The following is a 22,515-nucleotide window of genomic DNA, read 5'->3' on the forward strand; positions in this document are numbered from 1 at the left end:
ACCACAGGATGGGTCCCCAGAAGGGCTGATGCCGCACTAGGCCAGGCCAGCAACCTCGACACAACACAGCTGCTAGCAGGGGGCAGCTGACACCTCCCAGGCACATGGAGACTGCAGTTCCCAGGGTCTGCTTTCCAGGGAGGTTCCGCTATCACCAGGAAAGTGTCGCAAAACTTTGTGAGATGCTGACTTTGCCGATTGGATTCGGTTGTTGAATTTTGGGCCACAAGTGTTCACGCGCTCACTTTGAAAGCACTTGGGGGTTTGGAACCCAACCAGCCCCGGAGCAGAAAAACAGCATGTGACTAAGGTAGCCAGTTGCACAGGGTGACTAGTGAGTGATGCACACAGTCATGGCAAGGCTGAATACTTTGTGGGTAACCCCAGGGTGGGGGAGCTGTGGTCACATGAGCTGTGGAGCACTTAATTGCAAATAATGAACAGATTCAACGCTAGCCAGGTCTGGTGGCAAATGATTCATGAGCAGGAAGAGCCGGAGGGAAACACTTGAGACACCTGGGGTCTGACTGCCAGAGCTCCTGCATTCCAGCAGGTTTCCTTTGGATGGAGTTCACCAGCTTCCCAAATCAAGCCTCAGGCACCTCATGCTGGGTGCCCCGATATGGAGCCACCCAAATATCAGCACTCGGTGAGACTGGCCTGAACTTGCTCAATTTGCAGTTCACAGCAGCTGCTTCACTTATCCCTAATTTCCACTTAGCACTATGCTGCTGTCCCACTGCATGGTCTAGGAGTGGCTGGGGTTCCTACTGTGAACAGGAAATGTCCCTATCTTAGCTAGTGAGCAGGATTTCCAGGCACAAACAAGGACAAAAACAAGATTTCCATGAGTCCAAGCCCCTGCCCCATTGTAGGGACAGACACACCAGAACCACCAGAGTTCAGGCTTCTTCACGGGCCAGTAGATTACAGTAGATCTCTTCATTACCATCTTAGGGCCCTTCCAAAGATATGCTGGCCCAGCGAGAAGGGGAGGTAGTTAGCCATGTTAGCCTACGCAGGTGCACAAACAACCTGCCTTCTGACCGACTTCAGACAAATTGCATAAGATATACACAGAGTATAAGCTTTCATGAACCAAAGTTCAATTCATCGGAGGCGGTCAAGGAGTGTGTGCAGAGCTGTTCAGGAAACAATTTTCCTACTTTATGAGAACTCTTGAGGTTTTGAACTGTTTCTTGTTCCAAACAGAGAAAGTCAGGCTTGAGACCTTCTTTGAACAAATATCCCTCCAGCCCTCAAATTAAATTAGGTCAGTTCAGATGTCTGGTTTGAGAGCTCGTGAAATGCTTTTGTTTCAATTTTGACATTTTTTAACACTATAAGTTTTCATTTCTAACTTCGATTTATTTCAGACAAAACATACGGCTTGAATCCAGGCAGCATCAGAACAGAGTCTGGTAATTCCAATCCTTTTTCCTTTTCAGGAAGTGTCAAAGAAATTTTCTGCAAACACTTTTAGTGTTGACAAATCAGCATTTTTTTCGATTAAAAATAGCTTTGTGAAAACCTTCCTGAGCAGCTCTGAGGCCGTGACAGTCCCCAGGTCAGACGCCTGAAGGTGGGGACTGAGATGACTCCTCCATGAAGAGCCTTCCACTGGCCAAAGGAGCAAGAGACCTGTGGGAAGGCGCCCAAAATAAAGACACCCTCGTGAGGCCCATCGCTAGAGCTGAGCTTGTGCCCCAAGAGCTGGGAGCTTCCCATGTATGGGACTGAGCCAGTTTCCTCAGGACAGAGGGGCATGGGCAACTGGTAGGGGGTGCATGGGGAGCACGTGCCCCTCCCGACGGGGCTGGTGCCCGCCTGGCAGCTGACACTGATGCTGTCAGTAAGGCTGGAGCCCCCCCCCCCGCAACAGGGCTGCTGCCGTTGGTGGTTTCTGCAGGTGCCCCTGCAGATTCAGGTGGCACCAGTCACTCATGCAGAGGAGTTTCAGTTTAACCTTTGCATCCATCCATTCTGCAAGAGAGAGGGTCTGTGGAAGAGTAAAGGTGTCCTCTACCTCCCTGGGAGAGGCTGGATCAGGAGTGGGTCCAACTGCTCACCTGATTAAAGAAGCACAAGGTTGCTCATGCAACTCAAGGATTACCCAGGGCCTTCCCTGCATGGCAGAGTCCCTGAGCTCCTGTCCCTAGCTGGCCCGAGGGCCTACTTACTCCTGGATCCACTCACCAAGGGCTCACAGGTGGTCCCAGCAAGTGCAGCCCCCTGCTCTCAATAGCTCCCTTGTGCACGGTGCAGTCAGAGCATCCTGACCACCTCAGTGGCCCAGACACAGCCAGGACCAGGGCATAGGGATGGGGGTGTAGCACTGTGCCTTGCCCTGCCCTTCCTTCCCCTACAGAAAGTGATGTAAGGTACCAGGTTGCAGGCTGTATGGCTTAGTAATCAGGCCACCCAAGGAGGGCCAAAAACAGGTGCAGAGTCCAAAACACAGGCCAAATTCAGGGGCAGGCAAACAGATACCAAGTTACCAGGCTCAGGGGCAAGGCCCAAATCACAAGCCAAGTTGAAATTAAGGAGTCAGAGACCAAATCTAAGAAAAAAGTCAGAGCCCAGGGACAGAGCAAGCAGGATCAGGGAACCAGGAGCACTAGATCATAGAGGCTCACCACAGCACGCTTTCAGCAGGAACTACTGGCTGACCTGCAGCCTGCAGTCACAGCCGGAGCTAAATAGGGCCACTGCTCTCCCAGAAACCAACCAAGTTGTTTTTTTTTAAAGAAATTTGTTCCGAGCCAAATCAAGTCCAAATCCACGAGTCAGTCCAGAACCATATGTGCCCTACAACTGGCAAACATCCTCCACCCCCACCAGGGGCTTCAGATGTTTCCAATGTCTTTTGGCGGGCATCCTACGTGCAGGCCCAAGCCGGAGGCGTGGGGTTTGGATGCCCCCAAGTTTTGCCAGCCCTCAGCCATGTGGCTGCAGCAGCAAGCTAGGGAGGAGCCTCCCATTTCCATAAAGTGGGCTTTCAGCCCCAACACCTTGGCAGATGCTAAACCATGCCAGAAGAAGTTATCTCCAGGAGCACTTCAGGAAAACTGCCTTCTTGGACCCAGATACGTGGTGTTTCCCCTGCCAGAAGCCTTTTTTTTTTTCTGTTTTTTTGCACCGGTCCTGGAAGCACTGCAATACCAGGTCAATGCATGGAGTGGATGGAGCACGCTCTGGTTCCACCACCCAATACCAAAAAGAATCTGCTCAATATAGACCTCCTGTGGAGGACATATCAGAGACAATTACCCTGGGGAGCTCGCCTATGTGGTCACGCTGCTTCCCCTGCCAGGTAAGTATGCCAATCAAGTGGCCCAGACAGCAGCCAACTAGAGTCATTAGCTGAGTTAGGGCTGCCTGTCAAAGCCCCAGCCAGGTGTGGCCCACTAGGCAGTGAGCCCAGGCTGGGCGGCTTGTTAGGACCCCTCACAGGTGACATCCCCCTGAATGAGGCGCTGGGGCTTTCCTTGTTAGAGAAGCCCTTATCTCCTTTAATGGTGCTGCTCTTGGGAGCCAGCCATGAGCCAAGGGTGACAAACCACCTTTGGGCGACCCTGAGATTGCCAGCTCTGGTCTCAGCACCACTTCCCAGCAGGAAGATGGAAACCAAATTCCAGATCCCTTTGCTTGCGCTGTAAAGGAGGCTGGTGCCACCTGCTGGGGACCCGACTGCAGTCCCTAGAGAAGGGCTCCATACTCGGTGCCTTGCTCTCATCCCCGCTGTGACGACGGCAAGGCAGAGCTGTGCTGGCGGCTGTGGAAGGCCGGGAGGCAGCAGAAGATACGTTGCCTGCTCAGGGCTCGCTTGCCCTCGTGAGGCCCCACGTTTCCCATGGGGGAAAGCAGCTTCACAGCCAGCAGCTGGGGACCAACACAACCCTGGGAAACAAGATGGGTTGCAGCCAAGCACTGGGATTAGCATGCTCATGGGATCGGGAAGACTACAGCTGGGGGAGTGTTTACTGCACCCAGTAGATTAGTAGAGGACACTGGTCCCCCATTTTCCTCCCCCATCCCTGTAGAAGCCAGCAACATGAGAGGCCTAATCAGTGGGTAATTTTAGCTGCTGCAATATTTCCTCCACATTAACCTTAACAGGCTCTAAGGATAGGGGGATACAGAGGACTCTAGCATGAGACGTGATGCTGCCAGGAAGAACAAGAGTCCTGCTCCTCCTCCCAGCAGCGGGAGGTAGGCGAGAGCTCCCTGCAGGCTGTGCTGATAGCACCTCCTGTCCCTGTTGTCTTTGGGCTCAGGGCTGGCTGGGGAGGTCTCCTCTTCCAGAACTTGGTTCTCATCTCAGGGAGCATCTGCACAGACACAAGTATCAGGCTCTGACAGCAACTGGTGTATGCAGGCAGTGCTCAGAAGCCCCGTGAACACCATGGTCCTGGCTGGTGCCCACCACTGGGGAACATGCGCCCCAGCCTTGCTTGTTGGAAAGTCCAGGACCTTGCAAGTCAACATCCCTCCTTTCAAGGTTCTCTAAGGCAGTTTTCTTTATTATCCATAGCCAGTGCTCAGCAATTCATTGGTTGTGAGAGAGGCCCGAGCCCGTTTCCACTGTGCCCGAGCTGAGTCACTGCATGCGCGGGATGTCCACTCGGTATTCTGAGAAGTGGGTAGAGCCTGAAGCCCCCAGCCCTTCTCCTGGACACAAGCATCTTCAGAGATCAGCCTGCTCAGCACGACTTGCTGGCTGCAGGACAATGCTGGATGACAAAGCTGTCTGCCCCATGCTTGGCAGAGGAAGAACAGCAGTAAAGCTGGCCCTGGCATCCTGGACGACCCATCACAGCAACTGCATTAATGACATTTCCAGAGTGCCAGGAATCCCAGGAGACGTCAAGGCAGCAAGGAAGTGTTGAATCCCAGTTGGCCCCTCACCACCCACTCAGTGCTTGCACCATGAGGGCTGGCAGCATTGCCTATGGCAGGAGAATGGTGCCCCCAGGGGAGACTGGTGCAGAGTGCATATGGGAATTAGGCTCTCCTAGCACATGCTCCTTGGAAGAGATGGAGAACGTGAGATGATGTGTGCTAACCCAGCCCCACCTCAGGATCCAAACACACTTCCAGGGATGGGGAGGGGACTGTGGTCTCTGGCCCATGCAGATCCTCTTCTCTGCAAATGGAAGCCTTGCCTTGTTTGTGCAAACAGTCCTGCAATGCTCTGTTCCCCGCACAGCCCAACACCTTTTCAGAAGCAAAAGCAGGAGTAAAGGCACAGGGTTGTGGCAGGAACCGCTGTGCTCTTTTTAAGGCAGTCTTTGGGCAAGGATGTCCCGGATGCACATGTACAGGAACATATACTGGTCCTGAAAAGAGGCAAGGGAGAGAAACGGCTTCAGAGAGCAGTTCTATAGCAGGGCACCCTGGAGTCGTGAGCCATTCAGAGGTTGGTACTAGGATGGAAGATGATGAATCTCTGAACAGGGTTATAGGATATGGCTGATTGTAAGGCCCAGAGCCTGGATCTGATGAAGCAGGAGATTACTTCCAGTGCTATGCTCCTATGTCACTGGAGTGACCCGGCAGGACGAGTGAACTCTGTGACTGTAATTGCATTGAAGTTTTGCTTTCTGATACCTGGCACCAGGACTATGCTTCATAACCAGATGATGAATTCCACAGAGGAATGACTGGCATATGGGGATTTGAAAAGTCCTCACCAGTAACTGCACTGCGTGGTCTTGTCAGAATGTGGATGACCTTTTGGTAGGCCTCTGTATCAAAAATCAAAGTTACAAAGCAATGACAGATCCACTGTTAAGCAGTCAGTCATGCTGGGTTCAGTTTTACTGAGGCTCTGCTTGGCAAACCCAAAGGGATTTTTGGAGTGACCCTTAGGCAAATCAGGGGCGGGGACATGTGTAGCAGTAACTATCATGTCAGAGTGATCACAGTAAATGTGACTGAAAAATCAATAATCTCTCAGGTCTGCTCATTTCCCTCCTAGCCAGTGGAAACTAGAGCTAGGCAAAGTATTTTGGTGAATCATTTCTTTGCTTTAAAATAGTTTCAAGTTATCCCAAGCTATCTGCAAATTGGAACTGGATTCTCCCAACAGAGTTAGCCAAAGTGACCACAACAAAACATTTACAAAATGCCAAGGCATCCAGTCTCCCCATTCCTGGGATATTTGCATTTGGGGACAAGGAAACCAGGGCTGGATTCACAAAGCGACTGGAGAGGGTGGTTCTCTCTGCTCTACCATTGCTCCACAAAGTGCTCATCAGGGATGCAGAAGCCTGGGGGTAAATCTTTGCTCTTAATCAGTGACAGAATAAATTTGGACCTCCCACCTCCAAAGAGACTGCCCTGTCTTCCAGGCTACAATCATCCTCTGGCACAGGGAATACTCCAGGAGGCCATACAAAGTGAACGGCATCAATCAGACAACCCTATAGAAATGATCAGGGCAGAGGCATGGCCAGAGACACATACAGGCTTAAGGTGTCTTGGGTTCAAGGGGGCAGAGCACTTAGGGAAAGAAAAGATGCCATATATCTTTGCCTAAGTGCAGAGGGGAAGGGCCTGTAGGACATTGCTTAGAGGTTGGTGGCAGGGCAGGGGGAGGAATATATTTAAGGAAAAGCTAGGTGTCTGCTTCCCACTGGGCTGCTATGACAGAGAAAGGAGCCTAGTTGCAAAAGCTCTTCTCTCTTCTGGCTCCCACAATTTCTGTTACTTCAATTAATTAATTAGGTAGCTGATTAGCTGCTTGCAGGGGACTTTGCAACTGGGAAGCCCTAGGAGGAGTCTTCAGCATTTCTGCTATTAGTCGGGCCAAGCATATCAGGATCCAGCCTCCCCCATTGTTAAAGGTTTATGTGAAATAATCAAGTAAGTTGGGCTGAACGCAGGGACTGGCACTATGCAGCTGGTGGATGGTGCCATCTAGCGGTGCGTGTAGGCTGCTCCCAGCCGAGCTTCCCAATCACTATGCCAGGCTGTACCAGGACCAAGCCACCAGCAACAGTGACACCCCAGGGTGACCCTGCGACTCCTGCCCTACACCGTCTCTGGTCCCTCCCTTCACTCCCACTTGCCAAGCTTGCATTGATGTCCTAAGTTCAGTTTTGGAAAGGAGGCTGCCTGAAGACCCTAGAGTGAGCTTTTTCTTTCTTCCTGCCAGCAGGTCCCCTCTCAGTCCCTGCTGATCCCTATCTTCCTCTCATTAGGTGGGCCCTCTTGGCCCATATGTTCCCTGAGGACACTCACCACCTTATGGGCTATTCACAGCCTCTGACCTCCCCTATAGACATGCCCATGTATTGCAGGTGTTAACTGTCCACCCCAATCTCCTGTCCTATAATCCAGGTTTCAATACTTGTATTTTCAGTACTTCAAGTCTCTACCAGGTCTCTATATGCCTTTAATAATCCTTGGGCCCCTTGGGCCTGGTCTCACCCCTCTACAGCTCTGGGCCCCTGCCCCTGTCACCACCCTTTTCAGGTGCTGGGTCCCTGGTCCTATTTCCATTCTCCTTGAGTGATGTGTGCTAGACGCTCACTCTGTCTTTCCTGGACACTGGGCCCTGGCCATCTCCATCCCTCATGGACGCTGGGTCCCTAATCCTGACTCTCTCTCTCTCTGCCCTCTCTGGCATTACTGGGTCTTCCACCTCCCTTAATTAGTCCCAACCTGATCCACCAGTAACAACTCATGCAAAAAACATAGGCCTTCCAGCTATAACTATATTCTCAGCCCACTGGCTTTGTAATAAACTCCTACTCATCTTGGGATCTTAATGTCCTGCTAGCCCTCGGCCCCTTACTTCCTGTCTTCAGGTATCGCAGAATCTCGGTCAGTCTTTCAGCAACCGGCGTCTTACTGCAGAGCTCCCCACTCTTTGGCCTCCAGGGCCAGACTGACCACTCTGGCTTATATGCTGCTCAAACCCTGCCTACCTCCAGCTCAGGTGACTTGCTAGCCCTGGCACAGCTGCCTCTCGCTCATTTTAATGGGTAGCTAGCTGTTGCTAGCCTGGCTACTATAGCAGCGCCTCTGTTGCTTCAGCAGTACTCTGCCCCATTGTACTATTCCTTTGCAACTTGTACAGCAATAGGTATTTTCAGCTTCTGGACTCTGAGTGCCTATCCCTTTGCAGCTAGTCCTTATTTGTCTGCCTGAGCACTATTTGCTAGTGCCTTTCCCTCTGTAAGTAACAGAAGTCGTTGGCTCACTGTTATACAGCCCTAAACAGGGTGGAAAAGGGCCCTCATCTCCCAACTGGGTTTCCAACCAGACCTTTCCACAGGATTAGCAGTAGCACACCCAAAAATGGGGAAGGGGGTACAGCCCTGCACTTTGGTGGTGCTGCACATGCGTGGTGACCCCAGAGCTCACTGCTCATGCAGCGCTCTGGCAGGAGCCCGCGTTGAGCAGGCAGCGAGCTCAGAGCTCACCATGCATGTGCAGCACCACCACAGTGCAGGGCTGCACCCCCTGCCCCATTCCTGGGTGTGCTACTGCTTCTTCCCCACCTACCAGTGTTGGTGTCATGAGGCAGCAGCTCCTCATCAGTCGGAGGGTGACCCCATAGACATCCACGCTCCGCTCCACTTTCAGCTGATGCAACAGGCTGTCCAGGGCGATCAGTGTCCCCATCTGGCCCACGCCACTGCTGGAACGGGCAGCCACCAGAAGGAGATGTTAGCTCTTCCATCCTTGTCACCCTCCAACACCTCCCAGTCTATTGAAATCATTGGGCTACTAGGGCACATCTGCCTGACTTGGTGGCAGATACAAGGCCTGTCTGGTCATGGAGCTCACTTCCCTGAAAAGGCAGGGTATGGAGCCCAAGGAGAGATGGTAATTTGAGCATTAAGAGGTGCTATGCCAGAAGGACCAGAGCCTGACCTGACCTCAGGCAACCAGAGCATTGCAGTCAATGCTAGCCAATGTCCCAAGGAAGGACAGGCCTGCAAGGCAATGGTGTGCTGGGTACATGGGACCTGAGCTTTTGACCTTCTGAGAAAGGAGCTGAGTCATGAAAACATGGTCCAGAGGCCAGGGCAATCCATGCTGCCTAGCTTGGACTGTGCCAAATCAACCTGGTCCCCTCATCCCCCACCCCAGAACTGCCACCCCGCTCCCCATGTGCAGGTCAGCACCATGGCCCCTGCCTGGCCCGAGCCACTCCGCAGGCCTGGTGAGCACGGCCAAGCCCTCCGCTCCCTTCCCCTCCCCTCCCTTCACGCTCGCCCACAACCCCCGTCCCCACCATGCTGCATCCCGCAGAGCCCTGAAGGGCACATTCCCCTGCCAAGAAAACGTCCGGTGTGGGGGACACACGACTGTACCTGCAGTGCAGGAGCAGAGGACCAGCTCTCTTCTTGTGGGGCGTGTGGCGTCTGACGGCAGCAAGGAACTCCACCAGGGCACGGGCGTCCGGCTGCTGCTTGTGCCCCCATAGTGGGTACAGGAATCGCTGCACCTGCCTCTCCTTCACTTTCTTTACCTGACAAGGCACAGAAAGCTGCCACAGTCATTGAGGAACAGGGCATGCAGGGCAGCCAAACGCAGTGCAGCCATGGGGCAAGTCCAGGCTCTGCAGTCTCTGGCTGCCAAGTACCCCACTAAGGGGAAGCAGTAGATCCTGGACTGCCCCATGCCATGCAGTCTCGTATGCTGAGCCAGCAGTGCCTGCTGGGACAGAGCCCACCCAGTTCCCCGGTGCAGAGTGCAGTGACAGCAGGCAGAAGGACGGGGAAGCATCACTGAGTCAGGGCTGTTCTCTCAGTCAACGACTGCTCTGCCCCAAGCCAGCACTGGCTTAAAACTGCAAGTGGTAGCCTACGTGCAATAAGTCAGCACCACTCAGGTGTTCACATTTCCCACATCAAGTCCACACTGGCCCCCAGGAGAAAAAGTAAGCACTGAATGAGCTGCAGAAACTGGAAGTGGAAACCTGGGCAGATGGCGCCCAAAAGAGATGGGGAGTGCGTGTGTCTACAGGGAATTAAGTCTCCCTCGCCTTTTTCCAGTCACATGCTGCATATGTTCTGTGGACGCCTGGCTGGACAGCACAGCCCTCACTATCTCAGCTCCCCCCAGTCTCTGCTGGTGCACTTCGGCATTCCTGCCATGCCGCCCCTCTGCTATTCCAGCCCCGTCTCCCACCCGTGCTGATTACCCTCATGCCACTACCTCTTTTCATTCCTGTCATGAGCTGCAACTCTGGCATGGTTTACGAGCAGCAAGGAATGCCTCCTGGGGCCTAGGTGGAGCTCATAGTACCAGAGACCCACGTACGTGTTTCAGCTTGAGCTGGATGCACCTCCATCCTGAGATGTGCTTCTCCGTGCCGCGCTGGATGGTCAGCATCTCAGTGCAGACTGGGTCACCCTCCAGGGGCCAGCATACCTCGCTTGGGACCTGCACACAAGGGTGACTGGTGCTGAAAGCTCTGGAGGGCCTCACTGGAGATCAACGTCCTGCTTGGGTTTCGGTGGGGGGTGGCACTTAGATTGGGCTAAACACACAGCCACCATCAGGGAGATTCTGCCCATCAAAGAGCCACATGACCATCTTGCTGGAAGCATCTGGCCTACAGGAATTTTTGAACTACTGTTGCAGATTTCAGCTCCCTTTGCCCTTATTATGGGGCTGCTTCCAATCAGACTATAGGTCCCTTGTTCATGCAGGGGCATACAGGCTGAGTGGCCACACCTCCCATGTGAAGAGTGATGGGCAACTACAGCCCATTAAGTTTTATGCACACTCCTCATGTTCTCTGGCCTTCTGGGACCCCTCTGTATGCCCACCAAGAGTGGTGGCAGCTGGGGTCCTGGATTGTGCTCTCTCTTAGGGGAACAGAGGTCTCTAGAGAGGCACCAGCCTATACGGCTGCCCCCTATAGAATCAGAGGCCTCTTTGTGCGACAGATGCTTTAAGATCATAGGGATCTTGGGCTGGAAGAGACCTCACAAGGTCTTCTAGTTCAGCCCCCTGCTCAAGGCAGGATCATCCTTGACTAAATCATTCCCGCCAAGTGTCTGTCCGAACTTCCTTTGAAAATTTCCAGGGATGGAGATTCTACAGCTTCTCTAGGCAGCCTGTTCCAACGCTCGACCACCCTCATAATCAGGAAGTTCCTCCTCATCTCCAACCTACATTTCCCCTGCTGCAGCTTAATCAGCTGGTGTCTCTAATGAACAGCTGCTCTGTCCCTCCCGTGTGAGCCAAATCCTGTTGCCAGTGGGACTCACACTGGTTTTCACTTCCAAGTGTCACAGTCTGTCAAAACTTTGTTTCAGTGGAAAATGGATTTCAGCACACACGACTTATCCCTCAGTGTTGCAGCCTCTTGAGGAACTTTCTGACTTTTCAGAGAGCTGAAAGCTGAAATGCTCTGGACTGGCAATGCCTCTGAAATACCCAAGGGCTGTGGTTCAGTTGCCTCTTGCCCTCCTTCACTTTAATGGGCCAGAGTCTCAGAGTCAGATTACTTCTCTAAGGATCTACCATAGCCAAGGATGCCCTAGGCATACCACACCCTCCTTGAACAAAGGAGGCCTTGTTGCACCCTGGGAGATGCTGTTCAATGAGGGAGCTGAGGTTATGGAGAAGAACCCAAATTGCAGCTCCTGTGGGGCACTCAGCAGCATTTCAATGCTGAAATATCTGGGGTTTCAGCCAAAATGGCTTGATATTTCAAATTCCACCGAATGACAGCAGCTTCCAGAGTGGGCCAGCTCTCCACATCACCTTGTCTAAGTAGTTTCCCTTCCTCTTCTACTCTGTGTGTGGCAACAAAGACTTACCTGGTCCTTCTCTGGACATGACAGCAAGGTTACTATGGTGTGGACCCCATGTTCCCACACCAGACTCCAGAAGTCCTCCATGGTCACTTTGTCTGGCCCTTGGATGGCTAGATAGTCTCTCGCTGAATTGCAGCCCTGTGTGAATAACCAGAGCCTTACCTTCCCCAAGGAGAGGTAAAAAAGGGAGAACATGGGGTCTCTCTGCCAGAAAGGCCTGGGGGGAAGAGCAAGGAGTCGGGAAAGGGAGAAAGGCCCAGTTTATCAGGAGGCCAAGGGAGAGAGAGGACATTAGACACCCAGCACAGCACAGCACAGCTTGGGGCGCACTAAGCCTCTCAGCCAGAGCCACTTGCTCAGGCCCCCAGAGATGCCTTCACACACCAGAGAGACCCCGTCAATGCTCCTAGTGGCAATAGCTGCCAGTGGTAAATACACAGCTGCAAAGAAACAGGCCACAGAGACCTGTGAACACTGCTTCCCATGTGAAAGGGCTGGGTTGAGCTTAACTTCCTACAGGCGCCAGGGGAAATGCTTCTTGCAGGGCAGGGAGGCAGCCCATGCTACCTCTGGGGATCAGGTGGGAAGGGACAGAGTGGTGCTGCCCAGGGTCAGAGTGGGGCAACTCACCGGGATGAGCCACGCCTGGAAGATGTCCGAGAAGGGGCCTTGTTCCAGCGGTGAAAACTTAATCCTGGCACGATCATCTACAAAACAGGCTAGGCGTAAGGGGCTGGGGCAGGGGAGCCAAGTTTGCTGGGTCCCCACCAGCAGATCAGCCTCCCACACGGCTCCCTGCTCCCAGACACACACTGCCAGCCCATGCCAATGAGTCCCTGTCATTTCTGCACTGGGGCTCCCTCTTCCAACCCCTGCCCGGGGCACACAGACTCCTCTACTGACATGGGGCACACTCAGCACAAAGAATGCACCTCCATCCCAGTCTGGCGCGCTCATCTCCATGCACAGCTTGTCTGCCTTCAGGGCTTGTGAGGATGCCAGAGGAGGTGCTCGAGCTACCCCTACATGCAGACACCATGGTGCTTGGGGATGAAAAGAGTGAGGGGCACTTACATGCCAGAATACTGGAACAGGGACGGGTCTGTTGGCTGCCTACAGAGGGTGCGGCAGAGCTGGCTTCATCCTTTGCCACCTCCAGAAGGATCTGCCAGAGAGAACCACAAAGATGGTGTAAGGCAGGGGTTGGCAAAATATAGCCTATCGGCTGGATCCAGCCTGCCAAGGGATTTTACTCAGCCTGCAACAGATCCCTTGGCCTCGCTTGACCCTGGTGTGGGGGGCAGCCTGGGCCATGACACCTGCAGCCAGTCCCACCATCCCCAGGTGTGTGGTGAGGTGGGGACAGCACAGCAGCAGGACCCTATATCCCAGCAGCCTTGGTGGTGGCTCCTTCTGGCTGCTGCCGCTAGTGTTTCTGCTGCTGCCAGACCTGGCCCCACTGCCCAGGCAACCTCAGCCTGTCCGCCCTGCACCTACTACCAGGAGTGCCAGATGGAGCAGGCAAGCAGGGTCTCTGTGGAGACCAGCTGGGACCCCTGCGAGCAGGGCATGCTCATCCAAGTGGATGGGATGGGGGAGGGAATGGCATCTGGGAGTGGGACAGTTGGGTGGGGGCCAGGATCGTGGGGTAGTAACAGAATGGAGCTGAGGCCCAGGGCCTGGAGCAGAGCTGAAATCTTCTCCCTGCATGTCCCTACCATTTCACTTGTCTGTCTCATGGCATCTAGTGCCACAGACACCATTTCCATGACAGCCAGGTTTGGTGGGAGCCTGCCTGGGCAGGACCTTCTCTGGAGGGTACTTCTTGCGTGCCCTGAACCAGAACAGCCTGTCCCAGGTGCACACACTCCCTTTACCCTTCCTAGCGTGCATGGGCTGTCTGGCCCCTGACCCCCTGGCGCGGCACTGCTCCAGGCTACTCCTACCTCGTACTCCCGCAGGAAGCCTGCTTTGGACTTGGCCGACTTCTGGGTGTAATGCTGCATGAAGCTTTTGACAGGGATGGGGCAGGAGCTGGCAAAACAAATGGGAGGGAGGTAAATAAATCCAGGGCCATGCAAACACCACCAGAAAGTGGAGGGAAGAGCCAGGGTACTTGGTCTCATGAGCAAAGTCAGCCCTGACCTGGCCCTGCTAGAGCCATGGGGAACAGGCAGCTCCAGGTCAGCTGAAGGGGGCATCCTTGGCCTGCCAGATTCACCTCTAGCCTGTGGAGTACATGTCTGCCAGTGGGGTGCTTCCCATCAGGCCAGGATGACTGAAGAGCCAATGGCTGAGAGAGCAGCTCCTCTGCTTGGGCTACAGGGCAGGAGCCAGACCCTTGTGGAAATAGCCTAGGGTACCCTGGGACAGTGCAGCCCATGGCACTACCACACTTCTGCCACTGGAGAATAGTCCATGGACACTGTGGGAAAGACAAGGCCCCAAAGCAGCCTGCTCACATCCTCAGCCCTGTGCCAGCATGGGCTTGGAGTCATGACACGAGGAAATGCCAAGCCTCGGTGCTACATGCAGGGATCCCCACCTGCAGAGATGCCCAAATGCAGCCCTCTATCAGTGTACAGAGTAGGCTGGCCAGCTGGGATACTTGAGACCTGCTGCCCGAGAAACAGACTCAGGCTTGGGGCTGGATCTATGCTTTCAGCTTAAAAGTGCCCGAGGAACCAAACTCGAGTGCCAACATGTCTAGGGTGGGGCTAGCTTGGCCAACAAAGCTGCATTGGGCCTTACATCTCTGTCCCAGATAGGCCCACCGGTGGTTCCTCTGAGATCTTGTCCAGGATGCAGCTATGCAGGAAGATGTACTGGACCTGGAAGGCAAAGACAGGGCGTCAGAAAAGAGCAATCCCAGCTGAGCAACAGGTGCCACACTGAGGCACAGCATGATACAATGGATAGAGCATGGGCAGGCTAGCTGTCAGCCTCCCCCTGACCCATGGGAGTTGTGTGGGTAAGTTCCTTCCCTGAATCAAAGTCCTTCCCTCTATAAAGCAGAGGCAGAAGGACTGACCCCAACTCAGAGGGCATGGAGCACTAAGGGGGTCTAGTGCAGGCTTCACTGATGATACCAAAATTTGGGGTGAGGTGAACACACTAGTAGGGAGGGAAAGACTGCAGCAAGACCTGGACAGGTTACAGGGGTGGGCTAGCAAAAACAGGATGCGTTTCAATACTGACAAGTGCAGAGTGCTGCACTTAGGGAGTAGAAACCAGCAGCACACTTATAGAATGGGAAACTCCCTTCTTGAGAGCACGGAGGCAGAAAGGGATCTTGGAGTCATGACTGACTCCAAGATGAACACAGGCCGACAATGCGAGGTCACGGTTGGCAGGGCTGACCGCACCTTGTCGTGCATCCACAGGTGCATCTCAAGTAGAGCCAGGGAGGTGATCCTCCCCCTCTACACGACGCTGGTCAGGCCACAGCTGGAGTACCACGTCCAATTCTGTGCGCCCCATTTCAGGAGGGATGTGGGCAACATTGAAAGGGTCCAGAGGAGGCCACACGCATGATCCGGGGACAACAGGGCAGACCCTACACTGAAAGACTGCGGGACCTAAACCTGTTCAGCCTTCACAAGAGAAGGCTGAGGGGGGACCTGGTGACAGTCTATAAACTCACTAGGGGGGACCAGAAGGGTTTAGGGGAGACACTGTTTCCCCGAGCGCCCCCTGGCATGACAAGGAACAATGGACACAAATTATTAGAGGGTAGGTTTAGATTAGACATCCACAAGAACTACTTCACGGTCAGGGCGGCTAGGAGCTGGAACCAACTTCCAAGGGAAGTGGTGCTGGCTCCTACCCTGGGGGTCTTTAAGAAGAGGCTTGATGCCCACCTGGCTGGGCTCATTTGAGTCCAGTTTTTCTCCCACCCAGGCGGGGGGGTCGGACTTGAAGATCTACAAGGTCCCTCCCAACCCGACTTCTGTGATTCTATGATTCTGGAGGAGTCCCATGCCAACAAGGACTATTTGGGATGTGAATTAGCAATGAGCAGCGCAGCACAGTCAAGCAGCAGGTATTCACACAGCCCTATGGAACTGACTGCTGCAAGATGCTGTGGAGGCCAAAACTGGCCAAATTCAAAAGAGGATTAGACAAATTGATGCAGAACAGGTCCATTGGAGGGAATGAAGAATGACAGCAGGACTGCAGCCTCCAAATTAGGACTTCCTAGGCCTTACATGCTGGAAACGGGGACAGAAGCAGAGGACAGATTAGTCTAGATAGGCCTTCCACAAACATGCTTCCCCTTACCGTCCACTCTGAGCCATGAGATACCGAATACTGGATGGACCTGTGGTCTGACGCATCATGGCACCTCTTATGTTTTTAGAGGCTCACCCTAGGCCAGCTGAGATTGCTTCTCTCAGCAATAAGCTCTCCAGCCGTTCCTCCCTGAAGATTACCCCCACCATCTCTCAATGGGCAAGCCCCAGCTGTCTCATCCCTGGGTGCTTTAGGCCAAGATACTTCATAATGGGCCAGTTAGGAAGGCCCTTGGCTCTGGGGCTCTATGTGTTCTTTCACTAGGTTTGACTGGGCACAAGGGGCATTTGTGCACATGGTTGCACCACAGAGCTGGGGGCTTTTAAAATCTCCTGGCACTGCAGTGTGTGCATTTTTATAAATAGCAAAATGCATGTCAGCGCTGAGAAAATGGTGGTGGCATGCTTTTGAACTAAAATACACCTAAGATGTTTTAGTTCAAAAGTGCACCACTGCCATTTTCTCAGTGCTGATGAGTATTTCACCCTTTATACAAATGTATGCTACGCAGTGCCAGGTGCGTCAGCTCACATACAGAACAGATTCAATTAAATGAGTCTGCGCCAACGTGCTGGGTCTCCAGCGTGTTGGAGCATTCAAATGTATTTGTATAAATGCCCAAGGCTCTTGGGAGCAGGGAGGTGGGCAGCTCTCCCATAGTGGAGCTGAAACACTGGGGATTATCTACAGCTGGAGCTCACAGGTCATGTCTAGTTTAGGGTGCCAGTCTCTCTCAAGGCAGCCCTGGCTGTGTGCTCAGAGATGAACCCCTAGCAGCACCAGGCAGCAGCCCTGGGGATCAGCTCAGGGGTGGCAGGACCATGCTGTATTGCAGAGGGACAAGAGGGCTTGCCCATCTCTTGTCTCCTTCCCAGCCTAGCATCTTATGTGGAGGGGGTCAGGGCTGACGGAAGGAAGTTAAGGAGCTCACCAGAGTCTGAATCATCGCATAGCGGCTCATCCGCATGGAATAAATGGTGCCAAATACATCCACCACCTTCTCCTGCTTCATCTGCTGCAGCAACCGGTCCAAGGCGATGAAGGTGCCAGAACGGCCCACTCCTGCACTACAAGAGCACAGACAGCAAGGGGTTAATCCTGGCAGCTCCCCTAATGTGGACTCCTCCCCCTGTCACCAACTATCCAGATTCCCGAAGACTCTGCTCCCCATTGCAGGTGGCAGGGATCCCTGCAGACCAGAGGGCAAAGTTTGGAGATGTACGGACACTGCAAGGAGATGGCCTTGATCTCCAATGGCCAAATCTCCAGTGGAGTCTCCTGCCCCAGAAGAGCCCTGAGGGATGTGGGGTTGAGGGGCAGTCCTCGGAGTTGTCCCAGAAGGGTACAAAAGTACTTCTGTGTTCTCCAGCCCTGGGGGGAGTAGTGCTTATAGGCACACTGCTTGTATTCACCAGCCCCACATCAGAGCCATCTTCTGCTCCAGGTCTGACCCCAGGCTCCTGCCTGTGAGGTTAGTTCCTACACCATTCTCACATACAAGGAGGAGCCCAATCCCCTACTTTTTCTCTTAGTGTAGGCAACCTTCCCTCCCCCCTATTTATCACCAACTCCAACCCAACAAGCCGATGCAGTCTGGGCCTTACCTGCAGTGTACCAGTGTTGGGCCAGAATCCTTTGCAGTCTGGATGTGTTCTCGCACCAGCTCCCTGAAGGCAATAATGGAAGTTGTGGACTCAGGAATGCCATGGTCAGGCCAAGCTGTGTAGTGTAGGTGGGTCACACATCTCTCCACCTTCAGGCCCTCCTGTCACAGACAATGGCTTTTCGTTAGCGTGCAGGTAGCAAAGAGCTGGCAGCACAGGCCGGGCCAGGCCTGCAGGGATTGGGTACATGGGAAATGGATGTCTGGAGTTTCTGAAGCCCCTGGATATCCAGTGAAGCTCCCACTGAATTCCTCCTGGGGGCAGAAACTGGTTCCCAGCATTTAGAAAGACCCATGCCACCATCCTGCTTGGTTAGCCCTTATCTAGGAAATAAGGGCTTTAAACTGATCTTTAAACTGAACCACACCTGTGGATCCCAGTAGGTGGAGGGAGGGAGCCAGCTTGTCTTTGCCTGCACTTCGGTGCATGTCATCTTTGCTGCAGTTTAAAAGCAAACCACCCTGGGAGCAGAGGGAAAGTGATGGCAGGGGAAGTGAAGCAATAAACGGCGGGAGAAGTGGACTGGGGGTGATGAATGAAAGGGGATCAAAAGCCACGTTCCCTGCTAGCACCATTATTATTGACAATCCTCCAGGGGAGTGTAAGTCAGGACAATTCATTCCAGTGGTGGACTAAACTTGTCTTGAATCCAGCTGCCCAGAGGTGCAGGGATACCCTGCCAACCCTGGGACATGCCCACATCCAAAGCACACCCGCAAGCAAACAGCCAAGCAACATCAGTCTGCCAGGCTCACCCCACCACAGCACTCCAACCTCGTCACCTACAACAGGACTGGGCTCTTCTCAGGTATCTACTCACATGCCAGAGTTTGAACTCACGCGTGGTCCACTCATCAGAGCTGCTCTGGGTCAGCAGGTGGACGCGGATCTGCCTGTAGGAGACGGGAGCAGATTCCGAAGGCCAGTAGTGATCACACAGCACCTAGAGGGCAGCAGCATGGGGTCATGGGGACACCAGCACCGGCAGGGAAATCACCACACATTTGTTGGGGAGAGGAGCCAAGCTAAGGCCCCAGAACTGAGCACGCCAACTCTGATCTGGGCCCGGGTCACATCTCATCTTGTGGGGGAGCAGAATCCCAGAGTACATAGGGGAAACACAGACCAGTGGTTGTGAACCAGTAGTCACATAACATAGGGCCCCACTGTATGCCTTTGGCCCATTCCCATCTCCTTGCCCCAGAGCTTTCTCTTCTGTAAAAAAAATCTTGTGCAGTTCCCCCTCCCAGAAGGACAGGAGTGTTTGGCAGGCCTTGTGCACCTTGTGGTTGGAGATGCGTTATCACCGCCAGCTGGTAAGTAAGACAATGGCACTTAAGAAAAACTGGGGTGGTGGATACTGCCTGGACAGTTCCCTGCTGCTATTTCAGTCCTGGGCCCAGCCCTACCAGTGTCCCACAGGGCACACACTAGAGCTCTGCACAGCTGCTTGGACACGACTAGGAGCTGGATGGTGGTTCTGTGAAGGTGTCTCTGAGCACTTGGGATGCAAGGCCTGCAGGACATGCCAGACCTACCCGCCCATTCTCCATGCCCACTGTCAGCATGACAATATTACAGACGTTCTGCTCCCAGACCATCCTCCAGAAGTCCTCGATGGTTTTCTTCAGAGGTCCCTGGGTGACAATAAACTCCTTTTGGGAGGTGTAGCCCTGCGACAAAGACCAGAACAGAGGAGTTATCACTTCCCAGAGGTAGCTAGGTCCCAAAACCAGAACTTACTAGGTGACCTAAGTCCTTCCTGGGAAGGGGAGATGTCCACTAATCTCAGCACTCTTGGCAGCTTGGACATGCTCCCTGGGCAGAAGAGTCTAATGGACAGCTATTACATGATGCACTGAAAGAGGGGGTTCTCCCACATGCTGAGTACATCATCTGACACGAAAGAGAGACTTGTCTTTGGGAACTTTTCACTCCTACAGTTGGCCTTTAGGAAGGTCAAGACTAAAGGGCTCTTCTACCTTCCTCTGAAGCATCTGGCACCGATGGTGGAGTTGTACTGAGTGATGAAGATGGGCAATGGGGCTGCATGGCCTTTGGTCTGATCCCATGTGCAAGTCCTATGTGTCAATATTCACTGCCTTGAATACGCAGACACAATGCAAGTACACACATGTACACACACGTGCACATGCATGCATGCATGCATGCATGCAAGTTGCCCATTGGCAGTTACCTGGGTAAATCCCCTGGGTGGGGGATGTGGGAATGGATTGCAGATCATTGAAGTGCAGCGGCACAGATTAGAAGGAGATAGAGCAGACAGACAGATTAGGCAGGAAATCTAGAGAGGCTGAGGGAGATCATCCTCAAAAGAGAAAACAGAGCAGCAGTTGCCAGAGCTTCCTTTCCCAGCAGCACATATGCACACACACATGCACACACGCACACCCCCTTGACTTTTTAGTACCCACCCTGCGGCTCCGCCACAACACTGCAGCCAACACATTCCCAGCTACTCTAGCATCCCTCCTCCCTTCCAACTCCAACCTACCCTGGCTTCCATGGCCTGCCAGGCACATCTAGCTGAGACCTCTGTGTCCCCTGGCTGGTTATTGGCTCTCTGTCCATGCCAACCACCCCATTGTGAAAGAGGCTGCCCAGCAGAGGCTGCAGTGGGAAGGCAACAGAAGCAAGGGGGCACTCACAGGGACAAAGTTGGCATTGATGTAGTCAGAGTGGGGTTCCCCATCCAGCTGGCTCAGCCTGACTCTTGAGTGGTCATCTGCAAGAAACCAAACAGCCATCACCCTCCTCCAGCACATCCCTGAGTCTCTGAGACAGACCACTATCCATCAGGGGAGGCAAGACAAATGCAACATGTGCTCTTCCTAGGGCATGACTTGCCTGTGGCAATCATTCAGTAGGTCAGGCTGTGCCTTTCTACCAGGCAGGGTATATCAGACTTGCTGGTTAGGACTGAGGCCTCCCTACCACGTGCACTGCTCTCTCCTTCCAAGCACATCAACATTATGAAGAAGAAATCCCCACATCACAGCAGAACTGGTTCAGGCCAGGGTCCTATATGGCTCTGCCTCTTTCCTTCCTGTCACAGTCCCTGTGGCACTCTCACCCACCCACTTGGATCCCTGCTGTGGGGTCAGTGCTGATCCATGAGCTGTTGGGGATGGGATACCAACAAGGGGCTGTCATACCTTTTAAGAGGCAGGTGACTCATAGCAAGCCCCAAGGAGGGATGCCCAGTGTCTGTAATTCCCATCCAGGGCCCTCGCACTTCACACTACTGCCATTCCTGACAGTATTATCTTAGTAGTTGTGTGTTGGCTGCCCTGTGAATAGCATGGAGATAGCCTTCACCTGCCTCCCACGGGCATGGAGCTGGGCTAGGGTGTGCCTGAGACTCGAGATCCTGAGAGAGCTAGGTCTGTCTGTACTACCCCCTTAGGAGGGCACAAACTAAGCAGGATCCAAGCCCAGAGCAGGGCTCACCTAGTGGCTGGGGACCAGACAGGTAAACGTAGTGGGAGGAGGTGGCTGTACCTAAGCTTTGCTCTGCAGCCATGTGAAGGTGTATGCCCCATGGCTGGCAGGCTAGATGGAATGGGGGTGCTAAGTGTGAGGTCCCCAGGGAGAGACCCAAGAGAGGAACTGAGTACTGTGCACCCTCTTACACGCGAGACCTCCCAACACTCACCTGCTAGAGGCAGGGGCATGGGGAGGGAGAATGCCAAGGCTGGGAGATGATGGGGCTGGGGTTCTGCACTTACATGGCAGCACATGTGGGTGTCTGTTCTTGGAGGCATTGGCAGGAAGTTCTGCCTCCACCTTAGGCTGCTCCTTCCCAACTTCCTTCAGCTCCTGCAGGACACAAGGGGAAAGAGTTGTCAACTGGAGTGATGCCTCTCTGGGAGAGGGGGATGGTGGGGGACCTCCAGCAAGCTCCCCTGTAAGCACAGCTTGCTAACGGTGCAAAGGGAACTCCATGGAACAGAGAAGACTGGACTCCTGGGGCCAGATCTGCTCTCCAGGAAGCAAGTGATTACATGCACAAGTGTGACGTGTGACTTGCAAGGCAGACTGGGGGCCAGGGGTGGAGCAGGAAAAGAAAATGCCAGGAGGCCAGGGGATAGATAGACACCACTGGTTTCATGCTGCTGCATCCCTAGCCCTGCCTGTTAGTCTTTTTCCTGCCATGCCCTCTCCTCATAGCTTCTAATGTGCGATTGTGCCTAGTGGAGCAGAACTGCTCTGCTATTTCAGACCAGCCCCCAGGTGTCCCATTCCCAGGTGATCAGCACTTTTCAAGTGTATTTTCCATCAACACTTTTTGTTTTTCAAAAAAAAATCATTTAATAGATTTCATAGACATTAGAGGCTGGAAGGGACCTTGAGAGATCATTGGGTCCAGCCCACCCACCATAGGCAGGAAGTCAGCTGGGATCAAGTGATCCCAGCAAGAAATATATCAACCTGTTTTCTGAAGGAATCCAGAGTAGGTGCTTGCACCACCTCTGGGGGGAGTTTGTTCCAGACCCTGGACACATGCACTGTAAAGAACTTTTTTCCTATATCCAGTCTAAATTGGCCTTCCTGGAGTTTATGGCCTTCCTGGAATTCAAGTACCTTTGGGAGAAAAATCCTGAATTTTTCAGCCTTTTGAGAAGGGTCTGGGTTGGAATGAATGTCAAATCCCAGCTTCTTTCTGCTTTATTATCCCTTCCCCCAACACACACACATTTTCCCTAGTTGAAAAAGCTGAAACAACATTTTAAAAGTGGAGGAAACAT

At 53.4% G+C, this 22,515-nt stretch overlaps 1 protein-coding gene across 6 annotated transcripts in view; it reads right to left on the minus strand.

The window, feature by feature from the left end:
- Window positions 1–905: 905 nt before the first annotated feature.
- LOC149853967 (receptor-type tyrosine-protein phosphatase V-like) overlaps window positions 906–22,515 on the minus strand; it is a 60,007-nt gene continuing 38,397 nt past the window's right edge. The window contains exons 26-40 of one of the 6 annotated variants that reach the window (XM_090025318.1): window positions 21,496–21,586; window positions 20,416–20,492; window positions 19,285–19,419; window positions 18,567–18,689; window positions 17,687–17,847; window positions 17,014–17,149; window positions 14,541–14,620; window positions 13,736–13,823; window positions 12,864–12,954; window positions 12,420–12,496; window positions 11,793–11,927; window positions 10,282–10,404; window positions 9,330–9,487; window positions 8,515–8,650; window positions 906–5,339 (exon numbers count right to left, since the gene is read on the minus strand). In XM_090025318.1, coding sequence (XP_089881444.1) covers window positions 5,280–5,339; window positions 8,515–8,650; window positions 9,330–9,487; window positions 10,282–10,404; window positions 11,793–11,927; window positions 12,420–12,496; window positions 12,864–12,954; window positions 13,736–13,823; window positions 14,541–14,620; window positions 17,014–17,149; window positions 17,687–17,847; window positions 18,567–18,689; window positions 19,285–19,419; window positions 20,416–20,492; window positions 21,496–21,586 — 1,671 coding nt within the window. In that variant the 3' untranslated portion in view covers window positions 906–5,279. The other 5 variants (XM_090025319.1, XR_016438860.1, XR_016438862.1 and 2 more) reach the window with 5 other exon arrangements.

The sequence above is a fragment of the Crocodylus siamensis genome, chromosome 13, assembly GCF_052110815.1.
Source record: "Crocodylus siamensis isolate JL-2025a chromosome 13, ASM5211081v1, whole genome shotgun sequence".
Classification (NCBI taxonomy): domain Eukaryota; kingdom Metazoa; phylum Chordata; order Crocodylia; family Crocodylidae; genus Crocodylus; species Crocodylus siamensis.